The sequence below is a fragment of the Etheostoma spectabile genome, chromosome 2 (genome assembly GCF_008692095.1).
Source record: "Etheostoma spectabile isolate EspeVRDwgs_2016 chromosome 2, UIUC_Espe_1.0, whole genome shotgun sequence".
Taxonomy (NCBI): Eukaryota; Metazoa; Chordata; class Actinopteri; order Perciformes; family Percidae; genus Etheostoma; species Etheostoma spectabile.
In genome coordinates this window covers 18,419,847-18,443,607 of record NC_045734.1, presented here as the reverse complement: position 1 = coordinate 18,443,607, position 23,761 = coordinate 18,419,847, and the positions used below count along the sequence as shown (strand labels likewise).

The window sequence follows — 23,761 nt, the reverse complement described above, 5'->3', positions numbered from 1 at the left end:
GAACCTCAATAAAAATATAAAAAACAAGAAACCCGATTTACAAAGCATTTCTATTTTTGTTTATTAGACTACCTTTAATATCCATCCATCCATCCATCCAGGGGAACTGGAAAAAAAACGCCACCATGACAGAGTTTTTATTTATTTATTTATTTGATTTTTAAGTGTTTTATTGTTTTTTTTTCTCCAAAAAAATCCTGAGGTATTCACAATATAATGGCATTTATTCTGTTTGAAATGAGACTGGGGGCAGGGGGGGTAGAATACAGCCAAAAAAAGAAGAAGAAAGGAAACGGCAGTAAAGCTAAATCCAAGATAAATCCATGGTGTCGTACATACAAGATGCCTTTAAACAGTGGAGACTGAAATCAAACTTCCCCCCACCCTGCAAACTTGCAAAGTCATGCAATCTAGACTGCATTCGGAAAAACCAAGCAACAAACCTCAATGATATTTAAAAGCAAGCGTGTCCCTCCTCGCTAACAGGGAGTGCAGGTTAATAACAAGCCAATCAGTCCACTTTCATAGTAGTTATCATCAGCTGGAATATCTTCAACTTAAAAATACAAACAAATCCTGTCTGCTTTGTAGCTGGCATTCGGATTAAAAACCATCCAAGTTTCAAACAATACAAGCTTTAACTGTGAGTTATTAGTAAAGTACTAGAGTTCAAATACACCATGCCATGGCTACTTTAAACCATTAGCCATTTGTTTGTTGGAGTCTTCTGAGAGGGTAAACAGTAAACAAAATAGGTCTGACAGTCACAGTAAAGCCAGAAACAGTGCACCTTACTGTGCTGTAGGTTTCTATTTTTGCCGGTTAATCGGTTACTTTATAGACTGTACGTTAGTGTGATGGTTGAATACAATATTTAGCTTTCTGTACACAATGTAAAACGCCAATGAGAGACTCCTCTACCTTGAGTCCCGTTATCCCTCCACAAAAAAGCAATACACATAAAAAACAAAATAAAACAAACCAAAAAAACATACAAATGACCAATAAATAAATATCAGTGAAATAAATACACTGTTGGATCATTTTCTTGCTCTGTGTCACAGATCTATGATTGATAAAATAACTGCTGTGACTAAAAGAAAACAAGGAAATCACCCGATATTCTCCTGTCTGCACAACAATCCCAAATCTGCAACGCAAAAACAAAACCAAAATAAAAACCCATCACAAGTGCAACATCAGTCAAGACAGTATCAGCATTAGGGGAAAAATGTTCTGGTATTTGCCGAATCAGCTCACTACTACAGCATCAGACAAACCAGAAAGAATATAAAATAATAATCATGAAATAGAATAAAAAAAACAAAAAATCCAAAACCAGTGGGCAGGGATGATGGAAAACAAGAAAGAAAATTAAATAACAGCACGCAATTTATGACCCAAACCAGGGTAACAAGAAATAAACTGATCATGATACCTGATCAAAGAAAACAACATATAATAAAAATAATAATAATAAAAAATACTATTAGACTTTCAGTTCAGAGGTTATCTTTATGTGGCGGGTTTGAGTAAGGTGGACAGACACTACAGCGTAACGGTGAGAAAAACGATCGCTCCCCCTCGCCGGAAAGAGAAACCTTCAGGAAGACGGACAACACCGTCCTGCTCTCAGCACTGTGTGGGATCAACCATTTATTTCTTTGTTCAATTTGGTGTCATCTTTGCCCTGAATCATGGTAATAATAACAACAACAACAACAAAAAATAGTAAAACAGAAATCATAGTTACCATAATAATAAAAAGCAATGGACAAAAACAAAAGCGAATTATAATCACCATCAATAAAGACTTTTGGTAGACAAATAAACATCACACACACTCCACTCGCGCACACAGCTAACGTTAAAAAAGACACACGGCACATGAATGAGGGGAAACGGGACGTTTTCTAACAAACACTGTCTGCTAATAATGATACAGCTCGCTCTCGACGACGAGTCCAAAGTGAAAAAAATATATATTGCAAAGTTGAAAGAACCTTTTTCTTTTTTTAAAGGCAAAAACAGGTGTCTTTTCCTAGGTACACAATAATTCAACATTTTCCAAAACAAAAACAAACATACAGACTATATTGTGTAAAAATTATAAATAAGGATAAAGTTTTGTGCATCCCCGCCCCAACCAACCGTTGTCTTGGAAGAAAACAAAAAAACAAAAAACAGACAATGGCAGTTACAAACGTGACAATAACATGCAATTGATATACTTTACAGCATTGATCTGTATCTCTCCCAAAATACAAACCCCGGTCTAACCCCGTGTCCCTCCCTGACCCCAATACAATCCTTAAATATTTGTCAGCTCATTCAAAACATATCTCTTGCGTTCTCTCTTCTCTCTGTGAACTAGCTGAAGGCGGTGGTGATGTTTAATCACACTGAGAGGGGGGGGGGCTCGAAAATTAAAACACACTGTTGCCAACTTCAGTTTATCCGTAAATCTGTGTATGTACAGGAAGCTTCCCCCCCCCCCCCCATCAAAGCAAGCTGACATGGTTTGAATGACTGCATAGAGAAAATGATATTTGGTTTAATTACAGATGGGTTTACAACACACCACACACCACACCACACGCACACACACACACACACACACACACACACACACACACACACACACACACACACACACACACACACTTCCCCTCGTGTCAAGGGAGGGCGCAGTACACGCTAGAACTAGCTGTTTTATACACCCGTTGCAACTGGCAAGCTAAATACACATAAAGCCACTAATGGCAGTAGCCAGCATCGCTGTGTAGAATTGAAACTTTATACATTTGGTGTGTGTACATCAGTAATAAGATGTTTTGTTCTCTCTCACACTCACACTCACACACAAAAGATCACAGAGGTGTAGCGTTGCACTGTCACCCAGGACATGGGATGAAAATGCACACAACAGCACAGCACGGCGCGAGCGAGTGTGGTTTAGTAAAATACACATCAGCTCAATAACGGCGAACCTTGACAGTGGGAGACTGAGCACAGCTTTGTGTTCACCACACACACACACACACACACACACACACACACACACACACACACACACACACACACACACACACACACACACACACACCACACACACACACACACACACACACACCACACAACACACACACCCACAGAGAGTTTGAACAGTGAATGTTGTAGTGAGAATGGGTTGCCCCAACTCTTATTGAAACTGCACCAATGAGTAGTTCACCTGAGGCTGCACTGGCAGTGCCGTACAGCGGCTGGATACTAAGCACCAGATCCACGTCTTTATAAGAAGGTTTTAACAGGGAGGCTGAGGAGATCTGTCATGATCACATCTGAATCCTGTCATCTGCAGGGTTTACAAGAGCAGGACGACCAACAATGTAAGTCCCTGTCTACTGCTGGAAGCTAAATTTCAGGTGTAAAACCAGACAGAAGCTGAACAGACGGAGCTGTGCCAGCTCACCGCCACATCCGCTCAAGGGCCTGCATCACAAAGTGACATGAGCTGTCTTTGGGCTGAACTCAGGTTTACTGGTATCACAAAGCTGGCGTGTGTTTAACCAGGGTAAATCCCCATGGTAACCTCTACAGCGGGTTAACTTCAGAAGATCCAAACCTGCCAACAGATTGATCTACTGCCCAATCAGATCCCGGAAACATGGAGTCATTATTCAGAAAAGATAATACAGAGTTCACATTAAAGTAATAAGTAATAAGAGACAGGCATACATAGTGTCTTAATGTATCAATAGAGTTACTTTGATTTCCATAAGTTTGGAGGTTTTTTTGCACAACAATTTCTCCACTATGGGTTTAAAACGGGGCAGGAAGAGGCGGAAGAGATTTAATTGACCACACTAAACAGCTTTATGAATGAGCATAATAGCTTAATATTAATACTGTTACACCTGAAAGTGTAGATAACTTTCACCAACTTTATCCACAATAGCTCTTAAAGTGACACCTCACTTTTTACACAGAAAGTTTACTCATCAGTTGTATTATGCCTTCTGTGGTACTGGTGGAAGTGTCTTAAGTTGGGGGAAAAAATCTTAAAGAAAAAAAAAAACAATCACAATCAAAGGAGCAGAGGCCCAGATTTCCTGTTTTGTCTGAAATATCCCTTTAAAAATACCTTACATACTTACATTAAACCGTATTATTCTGTAGTTATGTAAGGATTTTATATTTCAGTTGAATCACATCAATGTTTGCTGCTGCACTAACCTAATTGTTAGTAAACCTGTGTCGTAGTAAGTCCTCCGCTTATTGGTTTGATGATGTAACATTTGATTGACTTATGATTAAGAGCTCATTCAAATGAACTGGCTGGATTGGAGATCCTAGAGTTAACAGAGCCAGTTGATAAACAGCTGTGTGACACCAGTTATCCAGGATTGCTCATGTTCAGTGGCTCAGTGAAGCCCAGACACAGCCAGACCAGGTTGGATTTATTTCCTGATGCAGGTCCAAAGTGAGTCAATTCACTGAGTAGAAGGACAAAGCTGATTTTAATGCTTGGCCCTTTTCTTGTGTTAGTGCACCAGTCTCCCCCTGTACAGTATATGACACACACATGGCACTGCTATACTACAGCATCCCACACCCCCACCCCTGTCACCCTCTCCCACTAGCTATAGAGAGATTTCATTTATCAATTATAAGGTCATAAACAATAGTCATAACAATAACAACAACACATCGTATTTTTGTTGAGTTGTGGACACCTTTGGTGGGAACTGTCAAGGTTGTCAAGTTTGCAGGCAACCTGTGGACAGATGGAAGGATTGATGGGCGGAGTGAAGGATGGATGTGACAAAAAGCTTCTGGACAGACATTCCCACTAATCCTATCTACACTGTACAGTTTAGTGTGACGCCAGGACATAAATGATTTACTACTTCTATTACACATGGAGCTACATTTGAGGTGAGGTGTGTTTATATTTTGTGTTAGAACTTTTTGTGAAGCCAACCTCCCTGCACTTTCTTATCCATCACTCACTTGCTTTTGCACTCTTCAGACTTGCTCTGTATTTGGTAACACGTGTGGACATTGCATTATTTCACTTATTTGGCTTAAAAAAAGAAAAAAAAGTATTTGACCTTTGGGGAAAAGAAATGACAGCAGCGTCTAAAGCAATAAAAAGTAGCAGCAGCAGTAGCAATGTAAATAAATAACATAGTTTGAACAGAACAGTAAACATCATAAACACAACACACTAACTCACTCGCTAAAATCATAATTGGTAAGTTGGTGCAACACCATGAAAGCTTTTTTACAATAACCAGCTAGCCTCAGAGCTCAGCACTCAGGCTGCTGTTTTCCTTCCCTGTTAAATCTCTCCTCCTCATTCGAACACTTACTTCTTGTCATCCAACTCCAGTTTGTATCGGACTTTTCTTTAATTTCCAATCACACCTTCTTAATACTCCCAGTCTTCCTTCTCACCTCACTCCATATTCTCCTCTCATTTTCCTGACATTTGATTTTCACTCATCTTTTCTGCCATCTTGACAACATTCCTGGATCCCTCTCTCACTCTCTGACACTTGACAGCTTCCTCTCTCTATCCTTTCCATTTCTCAGTTCTCTGTGTCTAGCAGGGATTTGGTTTGGTGCGTGTCCGGGTGTGGGAGGCTTGAGTCTGCACATCTAGCAGGCTTTGGCTGTGGCCCGTCAAGAGGTGGGGTGGGGAGGCAAAGGGACTCTAGATAGTCTGTCTCTAAAGACCTGCGCTGATAACGTATATCTACACATCACAGTTTCAAACATACTGACCAGTTCAGGTTTGCCTTGTGTATCAAACCTGACTCACTTGATTTTATCTTAACAATTCTCCAGTTCAGGGATCTCAAATTCAAATTAGCTGGGCCCCACTGGCCAGGTTGTTTTCTCCTAGTTCACTGCTTAAACACTAACTATATGCTGCTTCAGATTGTATGTGTAAAGAACGACAGCTTTGTCCTAAGGTGACTGATACAACTGCCACATTAAAACCAATAAGAAAAATAGTCAACTGTTCAGGTCTCTTGAAACTGTCTGTGCTCCAAATCAACCTTTCTTTTGGGGTTTGAAAAAGACAATTAGGTGTCAATTGTGTTAGGCTAAATATGACTGCTGTTGATCATATGGTAGATAGGTAAGATTATTTGATTAATCAATTAGTAGATTGATGAGAAAATTAATCTACAACAATTTTGATCGATAAATTGATAAATTGTTTTTTTATAACTGCCAAACAAATTATTGGTTTCAGCATTTCAAATGGGCAGATTTGCTGCTATTCTGTGTCTTAGACGATGCAAACTGAAAAGCATTAGGTTTTGGAAACATTTTTCTGACTGAATGATTGAGAAAATAATTAGGAGATGATTAGTGATTGAGAGACATTGATATTAAATACTATAAATACTAAAAACCTTCACTGAAAAGACAAAACAACAAATGGATTTGTGAGTCAGTTCAAGAATCAATTCTAAACGTGGGCCAGATGGGGCCGTAGTCTAGTAGTTTGAGACCCCTGCTCTAGGTTCTTAAAACATAAGAAAACATGCTTTATCAAGACATGTCAGTGAGTTCTCTTACTTTTTGCAGGAGCAGGTCTAAATCTCTTGGCCTCCACGGACAACAACCTACACACAGCCTTTGGTCTGGTAACACTGTGGAGCACTAGATCACACTTAACAGAAGAGGCAGACAGACAGGTGGACGAAGAGGTAGACCAACCGAGAGTAAAGAAATGCTCCACAGGTAATAAGATCTACCCCACTCATATTTTTAGTACAAGATAAGATCCTGCTCTTGGCCTTCTCAATGAAAAAACACTCTGCTCCCATTTGTACCGGCAAGCTCTCTCTCGTTTCTCACACTTGTAACAGTTATTCAAGCTTCCAAAACGCCATCGAGAGTACAACTCCCTACTTCTACTTTCTCTGCTTTTCTCTCCTACACCTCGAAAAAAAATCTCCTCCTTTTAAATGTATCTCTTGATCTCTTTTATTTTATCTAAGTCATTCTGATCACAAAAAAACAACTAATTTTCTAAAAAGCTAATATGTAACACTATTTTTTTAAAGTCTTTTTCATTGTTTTCCAATTGTGCAGCTGCTAAATACAATGATGGATATTCAAACGTTAATAACAGTTACTACCCTTACATATTACAAATTAAGCACAGCTAACAGATTAATTCATTGTGGTTTGTGTTACAGCTGTAGTGTGAAGGTGAAAATAGCGACACACACACACACACACACACACACACACACACACACACACACACACACACACCTCTTAGCTCTTTTGCAGCCTGAGAATGTGTGATAATAGAAACACCTGAAGAATCATAATTGCACCAGACATCGTTGTGCCCTCCATAACGTTTATGTACAATAGAGATTCAGGTTTGCTAATGTAGCAGATGCTTTAATCCAGTGTGTAGTGACTACTCTGTTGACTTCTCCAACGGCTTGGATCAATGCTGGAGACAGACATGTTGGTGAGAAACTAATGAAAAGAGGATGAAATGTAGAAACACATACAAAAAACACTCACAGTTTGTATGTGAGTGTGTGTGGCTGTTACACACCGTGATGTATGACTTGATATGATAGTGTGACGAGATGCAACAGTGTGTAAACGAATGAAGCTAACTGCAGTGTGCACCTATTTCTCTCCCCCTCCTTCCCATGTCTGCCTGTCCAGATTCAACACAATGACAAACAGAACCACCTGTGTCATCCATCCATCAGTCCATGTCTCCGTCCATCACTCCATCTCTGTCTCTCCCCCTCCTCCCTGGGCTCTTCAGGTTCTCCGGTGGACAGTTGGCCAGACAAGCTGGGTTTAACGCTACGCTTAGCTGCTAACGCTGGGCTTGACTAGGACAGACTGTCTGGGCTTGGCAAAGCTAAAGCTAGGCAAGACTAGCGTCTGGCTAAGCTAACGCCGGGTTGGGCTAGGCTACCTACTGAAGAGCGAGTGGAGCTGGTGCTGATGGCTGTAACACTGGCTGCTGCGAGGCGACTCGGTGCGATCCATCACTGTCTGGAACCAGCCGGCCACGTCCACCTCCAACACCTCATAACGGCGGATGAAATTATGCTCCTGGTTGAGGGAAACGGACAAAGAGATACAGAGGGAGGGAGACCGTTTAGTTACATTTTTACCATTGGGTAGTTCTTGTGAATCTCAACCAAATGTTTGTTGATCATTATGACTGGTGTCTTACCAGCAGCGTGTGGTATTTTGGCCTTTTTCTGTGATCCTTTGTGAGGCTGTGAATTTTAAAAGATTTTAAAGCAAGTTAAGGCAATTTCATGACATGGACAGTGACATGACTAAAATAAATAAAATACAAGAATGGAAGGCTTGTATCATGTGGACGCACCGACAGTTTTGTTGTCATTACTTCCTAATTAGTTAATTCCTAATGGGGGAGACAGAAAATATGCAGTACAGCTTTAAATTAATTGAATAGAAGGTATTAAAGGAGCTAAGCGATGTCACACATTTTTTAGGGTAAAACATTTTTTGTCACATGCAGCAAACAACTCCTCGTTATCTGCTAGCTGCCTGTGCCCTGAACACACTGGAAAAAAACGCAGTCTCTGTAGACAGCCAAGGCTCTACAAATGCCAACAAAAACAAACTGTGCCAACCTGCACCACCAAACATGACAAACAGTCTTCCAGCTTTCCAACCAATAACTGACATGAAGGAATTGGGGGGGTGGGGTTAGTGCGTGACAGCACGGAACGGAGGGAGAGGGGACAGGATGTGGTGGAGGGAGAAGCGAGCTAGTCTTGTTTTGTTTGAAAATAATTTGAACTTCAACAAGAAGTGCCGTCACTCAACATCGCTTAGAGCACCTTTAAGGGCTTTTTTGGCGAAATGTGAACCCGGCAGCACAGAAGATCTATTTAATTACCAGTTTAACCATTAATTCAGCATCCGACAAATGTCTCCTCTTCTGTTCCCAAGTTTTGGCGTTGAATAATGGCGTTTTTGCAGAACATTATGACGTCACAGTGAAGTTGACCTTCATTTAATTTTATTAAGAATAATGATTCTGCAAGGGGAAATTACATTTTTTCCCTCTGTTGTTAGTTATTACACACCGGTTGTTATCATTATACAATTGTGTAAAAAGTTAATTGTAGGAATTCTTGAGTTATGTCTAAAAATGTGTTTTGTGAGGTCACAGTGACCTTGACCTTTAACCACCAAAATTGACAACCAGGAAACACAATGGCTCAGCCGGCGCTTTGTTTTAACAACGCTCGTTCTCTTCAGTCACTCTCTACGTCGCTCGACCATATACTGGGCTTCCGGGTGCTTGTTGAGCATCTGTGCCGGGCCAGACCGCTGTAAAGTTCTAAATCGGTTTTGTTGCAAATCTTTGAAGCTTTTAATAAATCTTTTTTAAAGTGAGTAAATAAAGCGAACCACCCCATGACAGTTTTAAGTTTCACTCACTCCCACCCACATGATTCGACGATTAGTCGATAAGACGTCTGATTCGACTATAAAATTAAAAAGTTAAAATTAATTCTAAGTCTGGGACACACCTAATTAATAATCTATACCAGTGTGCTTTTTAATCCGTGGACGTAAATTGAAAAGATGAAAATGGCAATCACACACACACACAGACATACAAACACACACAGACACACACACACGTAAACAGCCTATATTTTATTCATTACACATACTATCAGGTTTGCATAAAAGAAACCAAAAAAACAAAACACCGGGAGATTAACACACACCCTACGCGTATCAAGGCCATGTAAATTTAGAGAAATCACAGTCTGGATTGGGCCCAATTGGATTCAGGCAGAGAAGCAAACCTCTGACACAAGCACACAGTATGTAAGCCTGATTAAACATTTTCAGTTTACTCTTGAATGTGGAGACAGTTGTGATAGATGTCAGGTCATCCAGCAGTTTGTTCCAGAGAAAAGGACCAAAGTAGCTAAAAGCACCTTCACTTGAACTGAATCTTATTCTATGTCCAGTTTGAAAACCACCATCTGATGACCTGAGAGCTCTGACCGGATCAGTTTTAGAGTGAGAGTAGTACTTACCAGTCTTTAACGAAGGACTGGAAGTCGAGGGAGAAACCCATGCCGAGGGGCAGCAGAGGAGGATCTTCCTGCAGCACTTTGGTCAGAACCTCAAAGTCTGTCTTGCAATTCTTGTAGGGAAACTGTCCCGTGGCCAGCTCCACCTAGAGGACACAAGGACACATTAACCCTTCCACTGTCAATAAAGCAGTACCACCTTGTCTCATATGCTTATAATAAATTGTGCATAGGGCCATGTATCCCCCCCAGGCAGACTATGCTGCTGCCCAGGGATTTATTTTTTTTACCCAAAGATAAAAATAGTAATAATAACCTCCAACTAGGACGTTTGTTTTACTAACTTTCAAACGGCATGATAAGCTCTAGCAAGCTCCGGTTGTGAAGGCTAGTCTGAGGTCAGCACATCAGAACACTATGATGACAGTTAAAGACCATATGCTAATGTAATAAAACAAATGTTGATCTGCTTTATCTTGTTTTCGATCGCACAAATATCCACGTCCTACTGATGAAATTAAAACTACAGTTGCTTCTTAAGTTTTTGGGCCCCCGTTGGAAACCACCTCACGACCTCTGTATGCACATGTGGACCCTTTCCTATTTGGATGTAGTATACATGGAACTCTGGGAAAGACTCTGGACACTTGGCAGAACAATCTGAATTTGTGAGGTCCGGGCTGTGGCCTTGTACTACAGGCCGGACCTCTTTACTTGCGCAGGTGTTTGGTCCCTGGTCTGTGGGTGTGTGTGTCTGTGTGTGTTTGTTTCTTTGTGTGTTGTTTTGTCTCCCTTTATTATTATTTATTTACTTTTTTGGCCCGGGGACGCGTTCTCCGTCTCAGTATATTGTTTGTAAATACTTGTCACTGTTTGTTTCTTAAACATATAAAAGAAATACAATTTTGATCACAAAAAAAGTTTTTAGGCCATGGCCATCCGTCATTACTCTCCGCCAAATGTTATCAATCACCTCATCACGCTGTGCATTACAACATGATTGCATGATTTTGAGATATGTTGCATATTTCTTCAATTTTTACACATTAAAAAAAAGTTATTTAAACATGTAAAATAATGCAATTTTCTTAATGTAGTGAAATGTAGAAAGAACAATGCTCAAATGTTACAGTGCTTCCCAGTTCTTATGGCATCCCAGGATTACCCAGAACCTACTTTAAGAACAAGTACACTTATTTTATGGTAATAAAATGAAAGCAGTTTTACCAGAGAGATGCCAAGGCTCCACACGTCTGCTCGGATGTCATAGTCAGGTTTGGTGGGATCTGGAGGGTCTATTCTCTCAGGCTAAAAGATTCAAGAACAAGAAGCACTCTATTCAGGGAATCAATTTGTGTCATACATCTTTTTTTGTATTGTATTGTTAGACAGGAGGTGGTAACTTTGTGTGTGAGATACTTGTAGAGTTTTGAGTGTAGAGTGTGTGGGTATTCACTCACCGCCATGTAGGCAGCACAGCCGGCGCTGCGGGTCTTGGCCTTGGAGTCAACGAGGCGTCCGCTGATGCCGAAGTCGCACAGTTTGATCTGACCTTTGGCGTCCAGGAGGATGTTGGAGGGTTTGACGTCTCGGTGGATGACACCGTGTTTCTCTTTCAGGTACAGCAACGCCTTCACTATCTGGAACAGAAACATACACATAGTAAGAATATGAGAACAACACAATCAAGTGAGCAGTGTTACACTTTCCCATCTGTTCGTTTCTCCCACTTACTGCCACTGTCATCTTTCCAAGGATTCGCTCTGGGATGGGGCCCTGGATTCTCTTCTTCAGCTTCTCAGCACACGTTCCCATCAGCTCCATGGCAATGAATACGTCCGTCTGTACACAAATACAAACACATATTCATCCAGCCTTTAGCAGTTAAAGGGGTAGGGCTGCGTATTTGGCAGAAATCTGGCGATACGATAAGTATCGTGATACAGGGGTTACAGTCATGGTTGTGACTCAGTATATTACAATTTATGCAACTCAAAGTCTGTTTAGGTGCCGCAGTCTGCAGAACACATTTGTACTGCATGGGAAAAACTGCATATTTTTTGCTCCGAACTGCATGGGTACCCCTAGAACCCTTTTTCATTCAGATATCTCGAGGTGAGAGGTAAAGGGACTTCTGTGAAAATGGCCATTCCCGATATTTTCTTACACCGCTATTCAGGAGGTACCACAGGGGAGACCACTGACATATAAGAGTAAAAGCAGTCACATTGCATGCTAATATACTTTACTATCTTGCTACTATTTTGTTGTCAAGAATACAGACGGTAATGTATTTTGAGGACACTCACGTTGGTAACTATGGCGCCGTAGCACTGGATGATGTAAGGGCAGTCATGACTCTTCAGCACCACATCCAGGTCCATCAGGATCCTCTTGTTCTCATCCTTGTTTCCTGTACGACGCATTTGCTGGTCACACACACACACACACACAGATTACTGACAGCCTTTTGAATGTGTAAAAACAAGTAATTAGTAAATCACAAAACAAAGATCTTCTGGTGCGCGGATTGACTGCCTGGTTGTTTAACAGCTCGGACCTCTACAATTAAGTCATCTCTTAAATAGGTGGGTAATTATGTGGTGTTATTACTGCCACTGTGTTGGTACACTAGTCACAATTAAAGCAGAACAAAAACAGAAACTTTAGAGCGATAAGTCAGGTTTTACATCAAGCTCCTGCTGTATTTTGATTGTGTTGACTAATGTTTAAAAGGTTATGTCTTCATGATGCCTGCAGGGAATTCCTTTCTTTTATTTTTTAAAATAAGCCAAAACCCATGAAGTTATCAGCCCACATTTTACAATTTGTTCCGATCATAAATATTATATAACTCAATGCTCTTATTAAGGAGTCTTATGGCACTCAAATGATCCTGGCAAACTGTCAAAAACAAAATGTTGTCTTTGTACTGCTACTGTTTATCAGGGACCCGTCTTCTTCATTCTTTTTAGCACTGCTTAAATATACACGCTACAAACACTTCCAGCTTACAAGGATTGCTAACGATCAATCATGCCAATTAATTCATTAATGTAAATTGTGTCTTCCCAAACCTAAAACAAATGGTCAGAAGCACACTGTTCTGTACAGAGTCTCCTCTGATTGGAAGCTTTTACCAACCCCCATGAAATACATTACTAATAGAAAGAGCTTTAGACTAGAAGTGACATATAGTTTAGGTAATATGGTAATATTTCTTGGGCCTGTCTCTTATTCGTTCTGAGATATGTACCAATTCTGTTCTGTTTAAAAGTTACTGTGCTATCAAATATTACATTTTTGATGCATTTCATAGTCCTCATATTATCATTTTCTTGAGTTGTGTGAACAGGTAAGTGCATAAGGGTCTTACTTTGACAGCGATGACGTGGCCGGTCTTCTTGAATCGCACCTTAAAGACCTGTCCACAGGTGCCGCTGCCGATCTCCCCCTCACTGATCAGGTCTGTCACCTCCGCTGGATACCGCTGTGGACGGACAAGGAGGCACAACCACAGACAAAAAACGACTTTGGATCATTCTCAAAATATTTTTACTCACTACTGGCTAAAACGTTGCAAACTCTCAAAGCTGAAAATAGATGAGAGGCCAGTTCTGATTTTCTGCTTTGTAAGAAATAATAACCCCCCAGTAAACCCCTCTGGGCCACTTAGTTCTAAACGTTTTGATGTGTAATTAAGCTACTCCCCCATTGGCCATGCCTGAGAATACCAGCACACAGTGGGGCGATGCACTGTTTCCCTGCTTCGTAGAAATTAAATCACCACTGACTGAGATACTGTGAGTGATGTCTCATTGAGTGCTTGATGTAGCAACCTCTCTGGGCTAATGAGAGGAAGTAAAAACAATCTGCAGTACAGCAACGAATCAAATCCTTTTCACCCAGCATCTTTAAACCTTGACTGGCTTAGGATGCAATACTGGACCAGAGAGCTATAGGAGGGAGGAAAAACAAACGGAAAAAATGAAGCAAACCCATTCTCAACTTCAATTTTATCTTGGTAGACAAAAACAACACACGTCACTGTTTTTGAGTTTTTATATAATAATTCTGTTTATTGTCAAAGAAAACCAATGCCAAAGAGGGCTGTTGTTTTACTTGATAGAGATTCTCTGCTCAAGGACATATGTGGTAGTGGTGTTAATGTTTGCTTTCATAAGGTTTCAACCTTGACCTGGTTTAACAATGGTCTCCCTTAATATACCAGCTGACCTTTTTTTTTATCGTAGTGAAATAGATTCTTTCTGAATACTGAGGAGAACCAACAAGTGTTCTTACTGTCAATGAGTCACAAGAAAAGGCAAAAAACCAACAATGTGCTACTTTCCTATTTTCCTACTCTGTGAATGGTGCTCAGCTTTAACCTAAATGTCCTAAAACAAATGGAACAGTAGTTTAAAGCAAATGTTACAAAAACAGGAGAAAATAGTACATTTGTCTAGGACTATTTTCAGCTGTGGATTAATACAAATGTATAGCTCTTGGGAGTATTTACAGCAGAAGGACTGAGTATACAGAACTGATTTTAAAAAAACTACAGTGCCCATGTTTATCGTAATGAAGTAACACGTCACCCAGTGGAATAAGGAATAGGACATATCAGACTTAATAGAACAAGTTAGTTTGTTTTGGTCTTTTGACCATGAGAAAATAATCAAATTTGGCCTGCCTGATGACGTCTCACCCTGGTTGAAGTTATGTAATTGTAGGAGATTAACATTTCCAGACTAGAGAAACTCAGCATGTATCAGACCTCACCTGACCATCGATCTTCAGGTAACCCGTCTGTTTCATAATCTCCTGCAATTTCTGGTCAATCTCTGCACTGTGGGTACAAAACACACACAAAGTGAGGGAGTGCAAATGCTACATGAAGTATGTTTTAGTGTGAATGGCCCATAGCAAGATAAGAGTGGATGCAGTTACTTCTCCAAGCTCTTCGGCAGGCTGTATGGAGGCGTGGGCAGGGTGAGCATGTGTCGTGGGCGGCTGGGGTAGGTGTGGTGCTGAGGGGAGCTTTCTGAAGATGATGAACGGCTGCCTCCATCCTTGGCCAGGGGCAGTTGGAGCGCTGGGGTGGGGGGGACATGACACATTAGAAACAGACAGGAGAACAAAACAAATGGTATAGTGCGTTTTGCACCCAAGGCCAGCATGCCAGAAGGTGTAAGATGTTTATTCATGCATTTGCTGACTCATCATTTTAGTGGTTTAAAGCTGTCGTGCACCATTAGAGAATATGATAATACGCATATTATTATTTGTGATTTATTATCTTTAACAAATTTCTCTTTGACTTTGCATTTCCTTGTTTAAATCTGGGCTTCAGGTGTTCTTTCTATACAAATCAGTGTCTGATGAAAAAAGAATGCAATCTATCATATCCTGTTTAGACTGAAAATGATTTCCCATGAGACACAAATACACTAGCCTTGGCGAGGTCAAAGAGTTCTTTCACAAGAGCCCTGCTATCTAGACCGTGCATAGTATTTAACCACCATATGAACTTGTTTTTATTTCCCTAAAGTCACAGCTTTGTTTTGCTTTTGCTGATGTCCCGACCTAATGTCCCGACAAACAGAACGGCTATCTCAAAGCTAAAGCAACACAATACTCAGGCAGGGAGGGACAGCAAAGGGTTAGCCTTCAGCCTGGGAGGTACAGTTTAGGGACGTAGAGATCCACAGTTCGCTCTTAAAGGAAAACTACGGTTTATCAACATTTGGGTTTTCTATTATTAGCTGCAGCCATTAGTTCTATTAATTACGGAAGTAATGTACACATTAAAATGACTGCTTGGATCTCATAATGCACGTTACACAAAACGAACAGGGAAAAAGCATATTCTGTTAATTACACAGGATGACGTATTAACTAGGGGTTTGCAAAAAAAATAATCTATTCACATTAATTTCATGAATGGAATCAAGCTCTACCAATTCAAAGTTGATCCATAGAATTCCACAAATCGATTCATATTTTTTTTCCTGTTTTGTAATGGCGTTTATATATTATCACATAGGAAAAGTAACCACATTTACATACTGTGAATCTTTTTTTTAAATGGGAATCTTTTTTGAACCGAAAATCAATTTAGAATCGAATCTTGATCCTAAAAATTGATATTGAATCGTGACATTTTCTGAATCGTGGACCCCTTTTATAAACAACCCAACTGTTTATTTGGAGGGAAAACCAAATGTGAGAGCGTATGTAATGTTATTAAGCCCTCATTGTACAGGACAACTGCGAGTGTTCACAACTACGGAAAACAATTCTTTAAAGTTGACCCAGAGAGTCAATCTGTAAAATGTAATGGATGTTAACAGTTTGAGTAATAATTTTACCATTAACTTCTGTATTCTCTATCAAATAAGTGTGGCTAAGTTGGGTATTTTTACAACCTGTATGATCATTTAACTGCTTGCTTGTGCATCTTTAGCAATGTCGCCATGTTCCAAGATGTCCGAGATGTATTTTGGCGAGCAGTGAAATGTTATCATAACCGACAGAACTGATGGCCAAAATAATGAAAATAAAACCCAAGATGTAATAAATTGTAATTTGACATTAAATATTATCCACACAGAAACTCAGCCTGAACAATACCCCTAAATGGCTTTATAACCCTGGATGCCGACTGAGTTGCTGTTGCAACATGGATTCAAGGACATGTTCAAACTCAGCAGACCTTGAAATAGCAGGTGTATGTGCACTCCAGCATCTTTTTTTCTGCTGCTAGAATCCTATATATCCTATCTTCACCTTACGGTGAACCGAACTTATAACATTCAGTGCTCTGTTAAAAGTCTACTTATGTCCTGTTGTCTGTCCTGTTCCTTGTCTGTTTTAAATACTGTACTTTAAGTAGTAATTGCACTTTATGTATAGCCTATAGTGTGTGTGCACAAAATGTAGCCTGTTTCAAATGTCGTTTTTTTTAATATAATGTTGTTTTTATATATTTTAAATGTGTAACACCACTTGACTTGATCCATGGTGAAATATCTATCTATCTATCTATCTAGCTATCTATCTATTTATCTATCTATATTGTTTAATTTTACTATATACAGTGTATATGGTTGAAATGACAATAAAAACCCACTTGACTTCACTTGAAGCAAGCACTGACCAATTTTCAAATGGAGATGTAGAATTTCAAGAGCACAATCTAAAGTAGTATTAGCACAGGCCTGTCATGCAACCAAATGCTCAGACTATGACTATGAACACAAAGTGTGGCTTCAGAAGAGTTTAAATCCCTACTTATTATCAAATTCACATTTTGTTCTTTTTATGTTCAAAACCAGTTCGCAAAACATTTAGAGGACCATGCAGCGGTTAATATTATCATGAACGTTATTATAGTTTTTGTAGCAGAAGGCTGGTGGCTCTTCTGAGAGTGCTAGCAGGTGTTTGTATTCATCAAGTCACCTGTGGATGGATCAGCCTGTAAGGGGAGAATCAGTTAAAGAAGGGGAGGAGGTGTTAGTATGGAGAGGAAGAAGGACTCAGGCAGTCTCTGGCACAGATTGCATCTCCATAGTTTGGCTGGCTCCAGATGGACGGATGTGAGAATAGACGAGCAGAGAGAGCGAGGGGATGGGGAGAGAGACACACACACACACACACACACACACACACACACACACACACATACACACACACACACACACACACACACACTACTCGCAGGCACTGCTGCACCGCCTCCAGCTCACACAGTGCTGCTGCAAAAGTAAGGGGGAGCGGGGAGGATGCCAGAAGATGAATAAAAGAGAAACAACATCAAACAGAGAGAGAGAGAAAGAGGGAGAGAGGATAATTTCGGCCATAACTGTATAGCAGAGTAAGCTGTAAGTCAGACAATCAGTCAGTCAGACTAGGACAGGAAGTCCTCAGTCGCCACACAAAGAAAACAAAGAGGGAAAGAGCAGCCAGAGTGTTCACAGCATTCCTGCAGACGGACCAGCGGGGATGCTAGATTGGAGACTGTGTCGGACAAAACACAACCCAAAACATTGTATCGTGCAGAAAAGCCACATGCACCGTGATTCTCTGCCTACAGCAAAACAAAGGTTAATCCTCTGACACACGTCCACACACACACGGTGAACATCAACACACACCAACACTGCCCTGCCACTGGCACAGACAGAGAGAGGAGTCAGAATGGAAATATGGAGAGAGGATGTGATTTGAGGGGAGGCGTGAATAACTGCTGGGCTAAAATATCAGAACGTGTCAAGGACTGGTTTTACAGACATGGACTTCTACCCCTCAGTGGAGGTTCTTCTTCAGAAATTAAGTGTGTGAGAGAAAGTATGGGTGTGAAAGTGTTTTTTTTCTGGTATGTTAAATGTTGTGTTTAATCCGTGTCTCTAAAACCAACCTTTTCAACTGATGCCAAACAAAGTTACTTCTGATATGTTACCTAAAAGACCATTTAGTCGATTTGGCTAAGATAAAATGTGCCCCTGTATTTGCTGGAGAGAGTAAACTGACTTTTACAGCCACTTGTTAAAAGGCGTACGAAATCTTTTTTTCCACGCCGTCTGTCCTTTCAAGACTATTCTTACACTGGATGTGAAAAACATGAATAAAGGTGTTACAAAGATAAACATGAGTAATTATAGTAAGGGAATTAGTGGCATTGAGAGTCTATTAGCCTCTACTAGTAGGAGTAAAACAAAGGAAAGTTAACTCGTGAACACTGCCTATGTTTTTGTCTGATGTGATAACAAAATAAGAAAGAAAAATATGTGAGGGGTGGGGGAATATAAAGTGAAACAGGGAATACAGGTGTTGGGGGGAGGGTGTGGGAAGAGAAAGAAAGGTGCAGTGGCAGAGAGAGCGATGGATTGAATGATACCTGCACGCTGGGAAGGGGCTGGAGCAGGACTGAGCTGGATCACGATGACTAGACAGAGGAAAGAAAATATACACACACACGCACATTACTGCACTCTTCTATCGAGGAGAAGACCACACACACACACACACACACACACACACACACACACACACACACACACACACACACACACACACACACACACACACACACACACACACACACACACACACACAGATGACACTTTATTCTATCTTTTTCTTATTGTCAATAAATCCTGTCTGACTTCCAAACCCTGTCTGTGGCACTCAGCCCCAAGTCCACTGGTTGCTATTGAAGTCATAAATCTTTAAAAACAGGTCACAAATATACTATTTCATATATAAATAAAAAAGTGGGATGCACCTACTACAAACTCAGAGTGTCTGCTGATACAAAGTACCGACCCGCTAACGTGTCTCTTTTTCCAATGAAACACATGGGATGGGATTTCTGGTGAAAGAGAAATGGACCACTAACCACCATTTAATGATGATGGAAAAGACTGAATTGTATAATAACATAAAGACAGAAACTGTATTCCATGGGGGTTTGGTAATATCAGGGTTATTACCTAATCAACTTAATAAAGTCAGTGTCAAGTTGGAGCTTTACTAGATATTGGTCTATGTCACAAAGGAATAAACCAGGCTTTGGATACACAGTCAAAACATGGTTTTGGTCTTTTCGTGAGATTTGTTGACAATAATAATAAAAAAATAAAGCACCAGGCTTTCCTTTAACTAATTCACAATACAAACAGCTGATGTGACATCACAAAACATTTTAAAAAGAACAGAAAAGGAAAAGATGCAGGTTTGTGGTAAATGTCTCTCAAAGCACATATGAATGGACAAGTGATGATCTGTAGGAAAGAATGAGCTTTGAACAGTCAGTGAGTGAATAAGGTTTCTTATATTGTTGGCTACCAGTTTTAAAAGCCCACTATGTTAACCTGGTAAGATAATAGGGCACTTTCTGTCGCCACCACAGTGTTTATTTTGGTGTCACATATCAGTCAGCAGAGGCATGTTGCAGACTCTCCTGTCGAACTAGCTGTTCTGTACGTTTGAGAGTTTTCTCCTGCAGACGGTTCAAGTGCCCAATGTCACGGTTTCACCAGTTCTTATAACACTCACTCTATATTCACTGAAAACTGTGAAGGACTTTATTGGAACTCGCTGCCTGAAGATCTCAGACTGGCAATCTTAGTATCTTCCTTTTTTAATATTTTTTTATATTATGGTCACACTTCAATATAATTTATATTATGGTTACTTACTTATGCTATATTATTTAATTACATGTTATTCAATTTAATTTCAAGTCACTAAGCTAATTTATATTGCAATATTTTACATACTATAGGAACCTCACTTTACTTTACAATACGGTTTAGATAATGCAACTTTACATTCATTTAGTACTTTTTGCACATTGTCTGTTGATTGCCTGTTGGTTTGCAGGTTTGTTTTTATTGTGGAAAAACCGCTGCTGTAATAAGTGAATTTCCCCATAGTGGGATGAATAAAGTATTATCTAATCTAATCTTTAAGCCGCTTTTTAAGACTCACTGCAATCTTTCCAATCAAGCTTCTTTTAACAAGCTTTTCCTTAGCAAATGTTATTTGTTGTAACTATTTATATTCTTGCATAGTGTTATATCTTAAATTCTGGATCTTATATCTCTATATTTTATTGTAAAGAAAATGTGTAACTTTGTTTTTAAAGGTGCTATATAAATAAAGCTATTATTATTTATGTCAATAAGTCAGCAGCAGACTGGAATTGAACCATCATAAGTTTCTACCTGTCTTGCAATCTTATTTTTGTTGCATTTATTAAAATGTTTACCTTCTTGTTTTTATCCTACTAGGTAAAGCGTCTTTGGGGACTTCTAAAATCGCTATATAAATCTGGTGTATTATTAAGTAGTAGCTAACGTTAGTTTATATAGCATAACAACATAAGGGTTGGTAACGCTAGCTATATGTAATAGCTTCCACATATTAGCGTCTGTTCCGTCAAGGGGTCAAAACTGCCAGTGGCTGTAAAAACTGACTTTGCCGCAGGAGTCACGCAAGCATTGCTTAACAATGATGTGAAACTATAGCTAAAATAGGGATAAATGGCACCCACATATGATTTAGGCTTAGGCTGAACACTCGCTACATCAAATGTTTAGATTGACGCTGGGCCTGCCACTGACTATCTCACTCAGATTGTGTTAGCTTAGCTGGTTGACAGAACCAGAGCAGATTTTGGGACCTGCCTGCCAGCTAGCTAGCTAGACATTCATGACAGCGCTGCATTTCTTTTAGTGTTTTTCCTTTACTAACTTTAGAAATTGTCCCACTTGTTAAGTTAGTGTTTTTAAAGTAAAATCAAATGGGCAAGCTGAGTCGGTGTTTGTTTATGTAGCTAGCTGTCCTGCTAGCATGTCGTAGCACGTAGCAGCCAAACACCGCCACTCCGTCCCTCCTCCCTCCGCCTCTCCGATCTTTGCCCTGCTATTCTGCCTGTTACCGACTCTCCAGTCCTCCCGGGTGGACACTCACTTGGCCTCGGACGTGGTCGCTGCGGACTCATGTCGATGTTAAGGTCGATTCGCCGGCGAACGTCTTCATTTTCCTGCTTTAGTTTCTCCTCGATTCGCGACATCCTCTGCTCCAACGACGACATCTTGAAAAATTGAGCACCATGTAGCTAGTTCCCAGCAGAGCTCTCGACTCCCCTCTCTGGCAGGCAGGCAGGACCAGCAAAAAAAAAACAAAAAAAAACACAGACACAGACGTAATGTGACCAAAGTCATACATTTACTTAACGTTAACCATTCCATACTTGAGTGGTTATTATGGGCCAAGGTCTGAAGATGAACAGTGTAAAATCCACGGAAATGGATTTCTATGGAAACAAGCAGTAGGCTACACTTACTTGTTCTGACGCTTGAAACATTTATCATAAGGTGTTCAACCGCAGAGATGGTTTGCTTAGTTTGAATGAACTGTAGCCGTTTTAACAAAATAATCTTAGCTTTTAACATCTCCAGTAACAACTGAGCTAGAGAGAAAACTGAGAAATTCCATTTGCTGATTAAGTTTTGTAGCCTACTGCGGAAAAGTCCAGAACAAGTAGGCCTACATCATTAGTTGAGCTTGTTTAGTTATTCAGGTGATCTCTAAAATTTAATTGATGAAAAGTTGCTTTCACTGACTGTATACACACACACACACACGTTGTAAAATGACATTCAGTACAGTGTGTATCCCAGTCTGGCTGAGAACGCATTATAAAAATGCAGGAAGTTTCAGTAGTTTTACATAACATAGCTGCAGTTATCCCTCTCGTGTTTTCCCATGCAAGAGAAATTGGAACTGGCATGTTTTACTAATTTTGGCTATACATAGCCTACAGGTGACATGTTAAATACTATGAATCAATGAACCAGAAGTTTTTCCATGAGTGATGTTTGCTCCTTCACAGAAGGTAAAAGGCCAGGATGCAGAGCAGCAAACATGGAGGTGGTTGAAGGATTCAGATCCGACACTTGAGCAGGTGATGCAGTAAAGCTCTGACCTCAGGGTCAGAGTCCTGAAACCAAGCAAACTGATATTTGGGTTTAAATTAGGGCAATATATACACATACACACACACACACCTTGAACTTTGACCTTTTGCCACATTTCAAACAAAGATGTAAAACAATTTGGGAAGAACCAACAAGTAGGACACAATCATGAAGTGGAACGAAATTTATTGGATATTTCAAACTAACAAAAAAACTGAAAAAAATTGGGTGTGCAAAATTAGTCAGTCCTCTTAAGTTAATTCTTTGTAGCGCCACCTTTTGCTGCGATTACAGCTGTAAGTTGCTTGGGGTATGTCTATCAGTTTTGCACTTAGAGACTAACATTTTTGCCCATTCCTCCTTGCAAAACAGCTCGAGCTCAGTGAGGTTGGATGGAGAGCGTTTGAACAGCAGTTTTCAGTTCTTTCCACAGATTTGATTGGATTCAGGTCTGGACTTTGACTTGGCCGGTCTAACATCTGGATACGTTTATTTGTGAACCATTCCTTTGTAGATTTTGCTTTATGTTTTGGATCATTGTCTTGTTGGAAGACACATCTCCGTCCCAGTCTCAAGTCTTTTGCAGACTCCATCAGGTTTTCATCCAGAATGGTCCTGTATTTGGCTCCATCCATCTTCCCCTCAATTTTAACCATCTTCCCTGTCCCTGCTGAAGAAAAGCAGGCCCAAACCATGATGCTGCCACCACCATGTTTGACAGTGGGGATGGTGTGTTGAGGGTGATGAGCTGTGTTGCTTTTATGCCAAACATAACATTTTGAATTGTTGCCAAGAAGTTCGATTTTGGTTTCATCTGACCAGAGCACCTTCTTCCACATGTTTGGTGTGTCTCCCAGGTGGCTTGTGGCAAACTTTAAACAAGACTTTTTATGGATATCTTTCAGAAACTGCTTTGCCACTCTTCCATAAAGGCCAGATTTGTGCAGTATACTACCGATTGTTGTCCTATGGACCGAGTCTCCCACCTCAGCTGTAGATCTGTGCAGTTCATCCAGAGTGATCATGGGCCTCTTGGCTGCATCTCTGATCAGTCTTCTCCTTGTATGAGCTGAAAGTTTAGAGGGACAGCCGGGTCTCCGTAGATTTTCAGTGGTCTGATACTCCTTCCATTTCAATATTATCACTTGCACATTGCTCCTTGGGATGTTTAAA

General features: G+C 40.2%; 1 protein-coding gene across 5 annotated transcripts; it reads right to left on the bottom strand.

Annotated features, from left to right (window-relative positions):
* Positions 1-132: 132 nt before the first annotated feature.
* Positions 133-21,824, bottom strand: map2k7 (mitogen-activated protein kinase kinase 7). Of its 5 annotated transcripts, none has more exons than XM_032541822.1 (14): positions 21,579-21,778; positions 19,000-19,047; positions 15,051-15,195; positions 14,883-14,949; positions 13,477-13,590; positions 12,410-12,529; positions 11,835-11,942; positions 11,561-11,740; positions 11,328-11,408; positions 10,104-10,246; positions 8,243-8,288; positions 3,646-8,118; positions 3,107-3,592; positions 133-2,839 (listed from the first exon to the last, which is right to left on the bottom strand). In XM_032541822.1, exons 1-12 carry the CDS (start codon positions 21,700-21,702, stop codon positions 7,975-7,977), a joined length of 1,320 nt encoding a protein of 439 aa, XP_032397713.1. In that variant the 5' UTR covers positions 21,703-21,778; the 3' UTR covers positions 133-2,839; positions 3,107-3,592; positions 3,646-7,974. The 5 variants fall into 5 exon arrangements, with proteins under 5 accessions (XP_032397713.1, XP_032397734.1, XP_032397705.1 ...); XM_032541843.1 differs by having other exon boundaries at positions 3,107-5,692; positions 7,983-8,118; XM_032541814.1 differs by having other exon boundaries at positions 3,107-8,118.
* Positions 21,825-23,761: the final 1,937 nt, after the last annotated feature.

Bases quoted from the DNA above. Each gene is read 5' to 3' on its own strand.
- map2k7 (XM_032541843.1), bottom strand. From the start codon at position 21,702: ATGTCGTCGTTGGAGCAGAGGATGTCGCGAATCGAGGAGAAACTAAAG. The intron at 11,943-12,409 runs GTGAGTGTCCTC...ATTTGTGTACAG, and splicing joins ACGGCGCCATAGTTACCAAC to ACGGACGTATTCATTGCCAT. The intron at 10,247-11,327 runs GTAAAACTGCTT...TGTGTCCTCTAG, and splicing joins GGAGCCTTGGCATCTCTCTG to GTGGAGCTGGCCACGGGACA.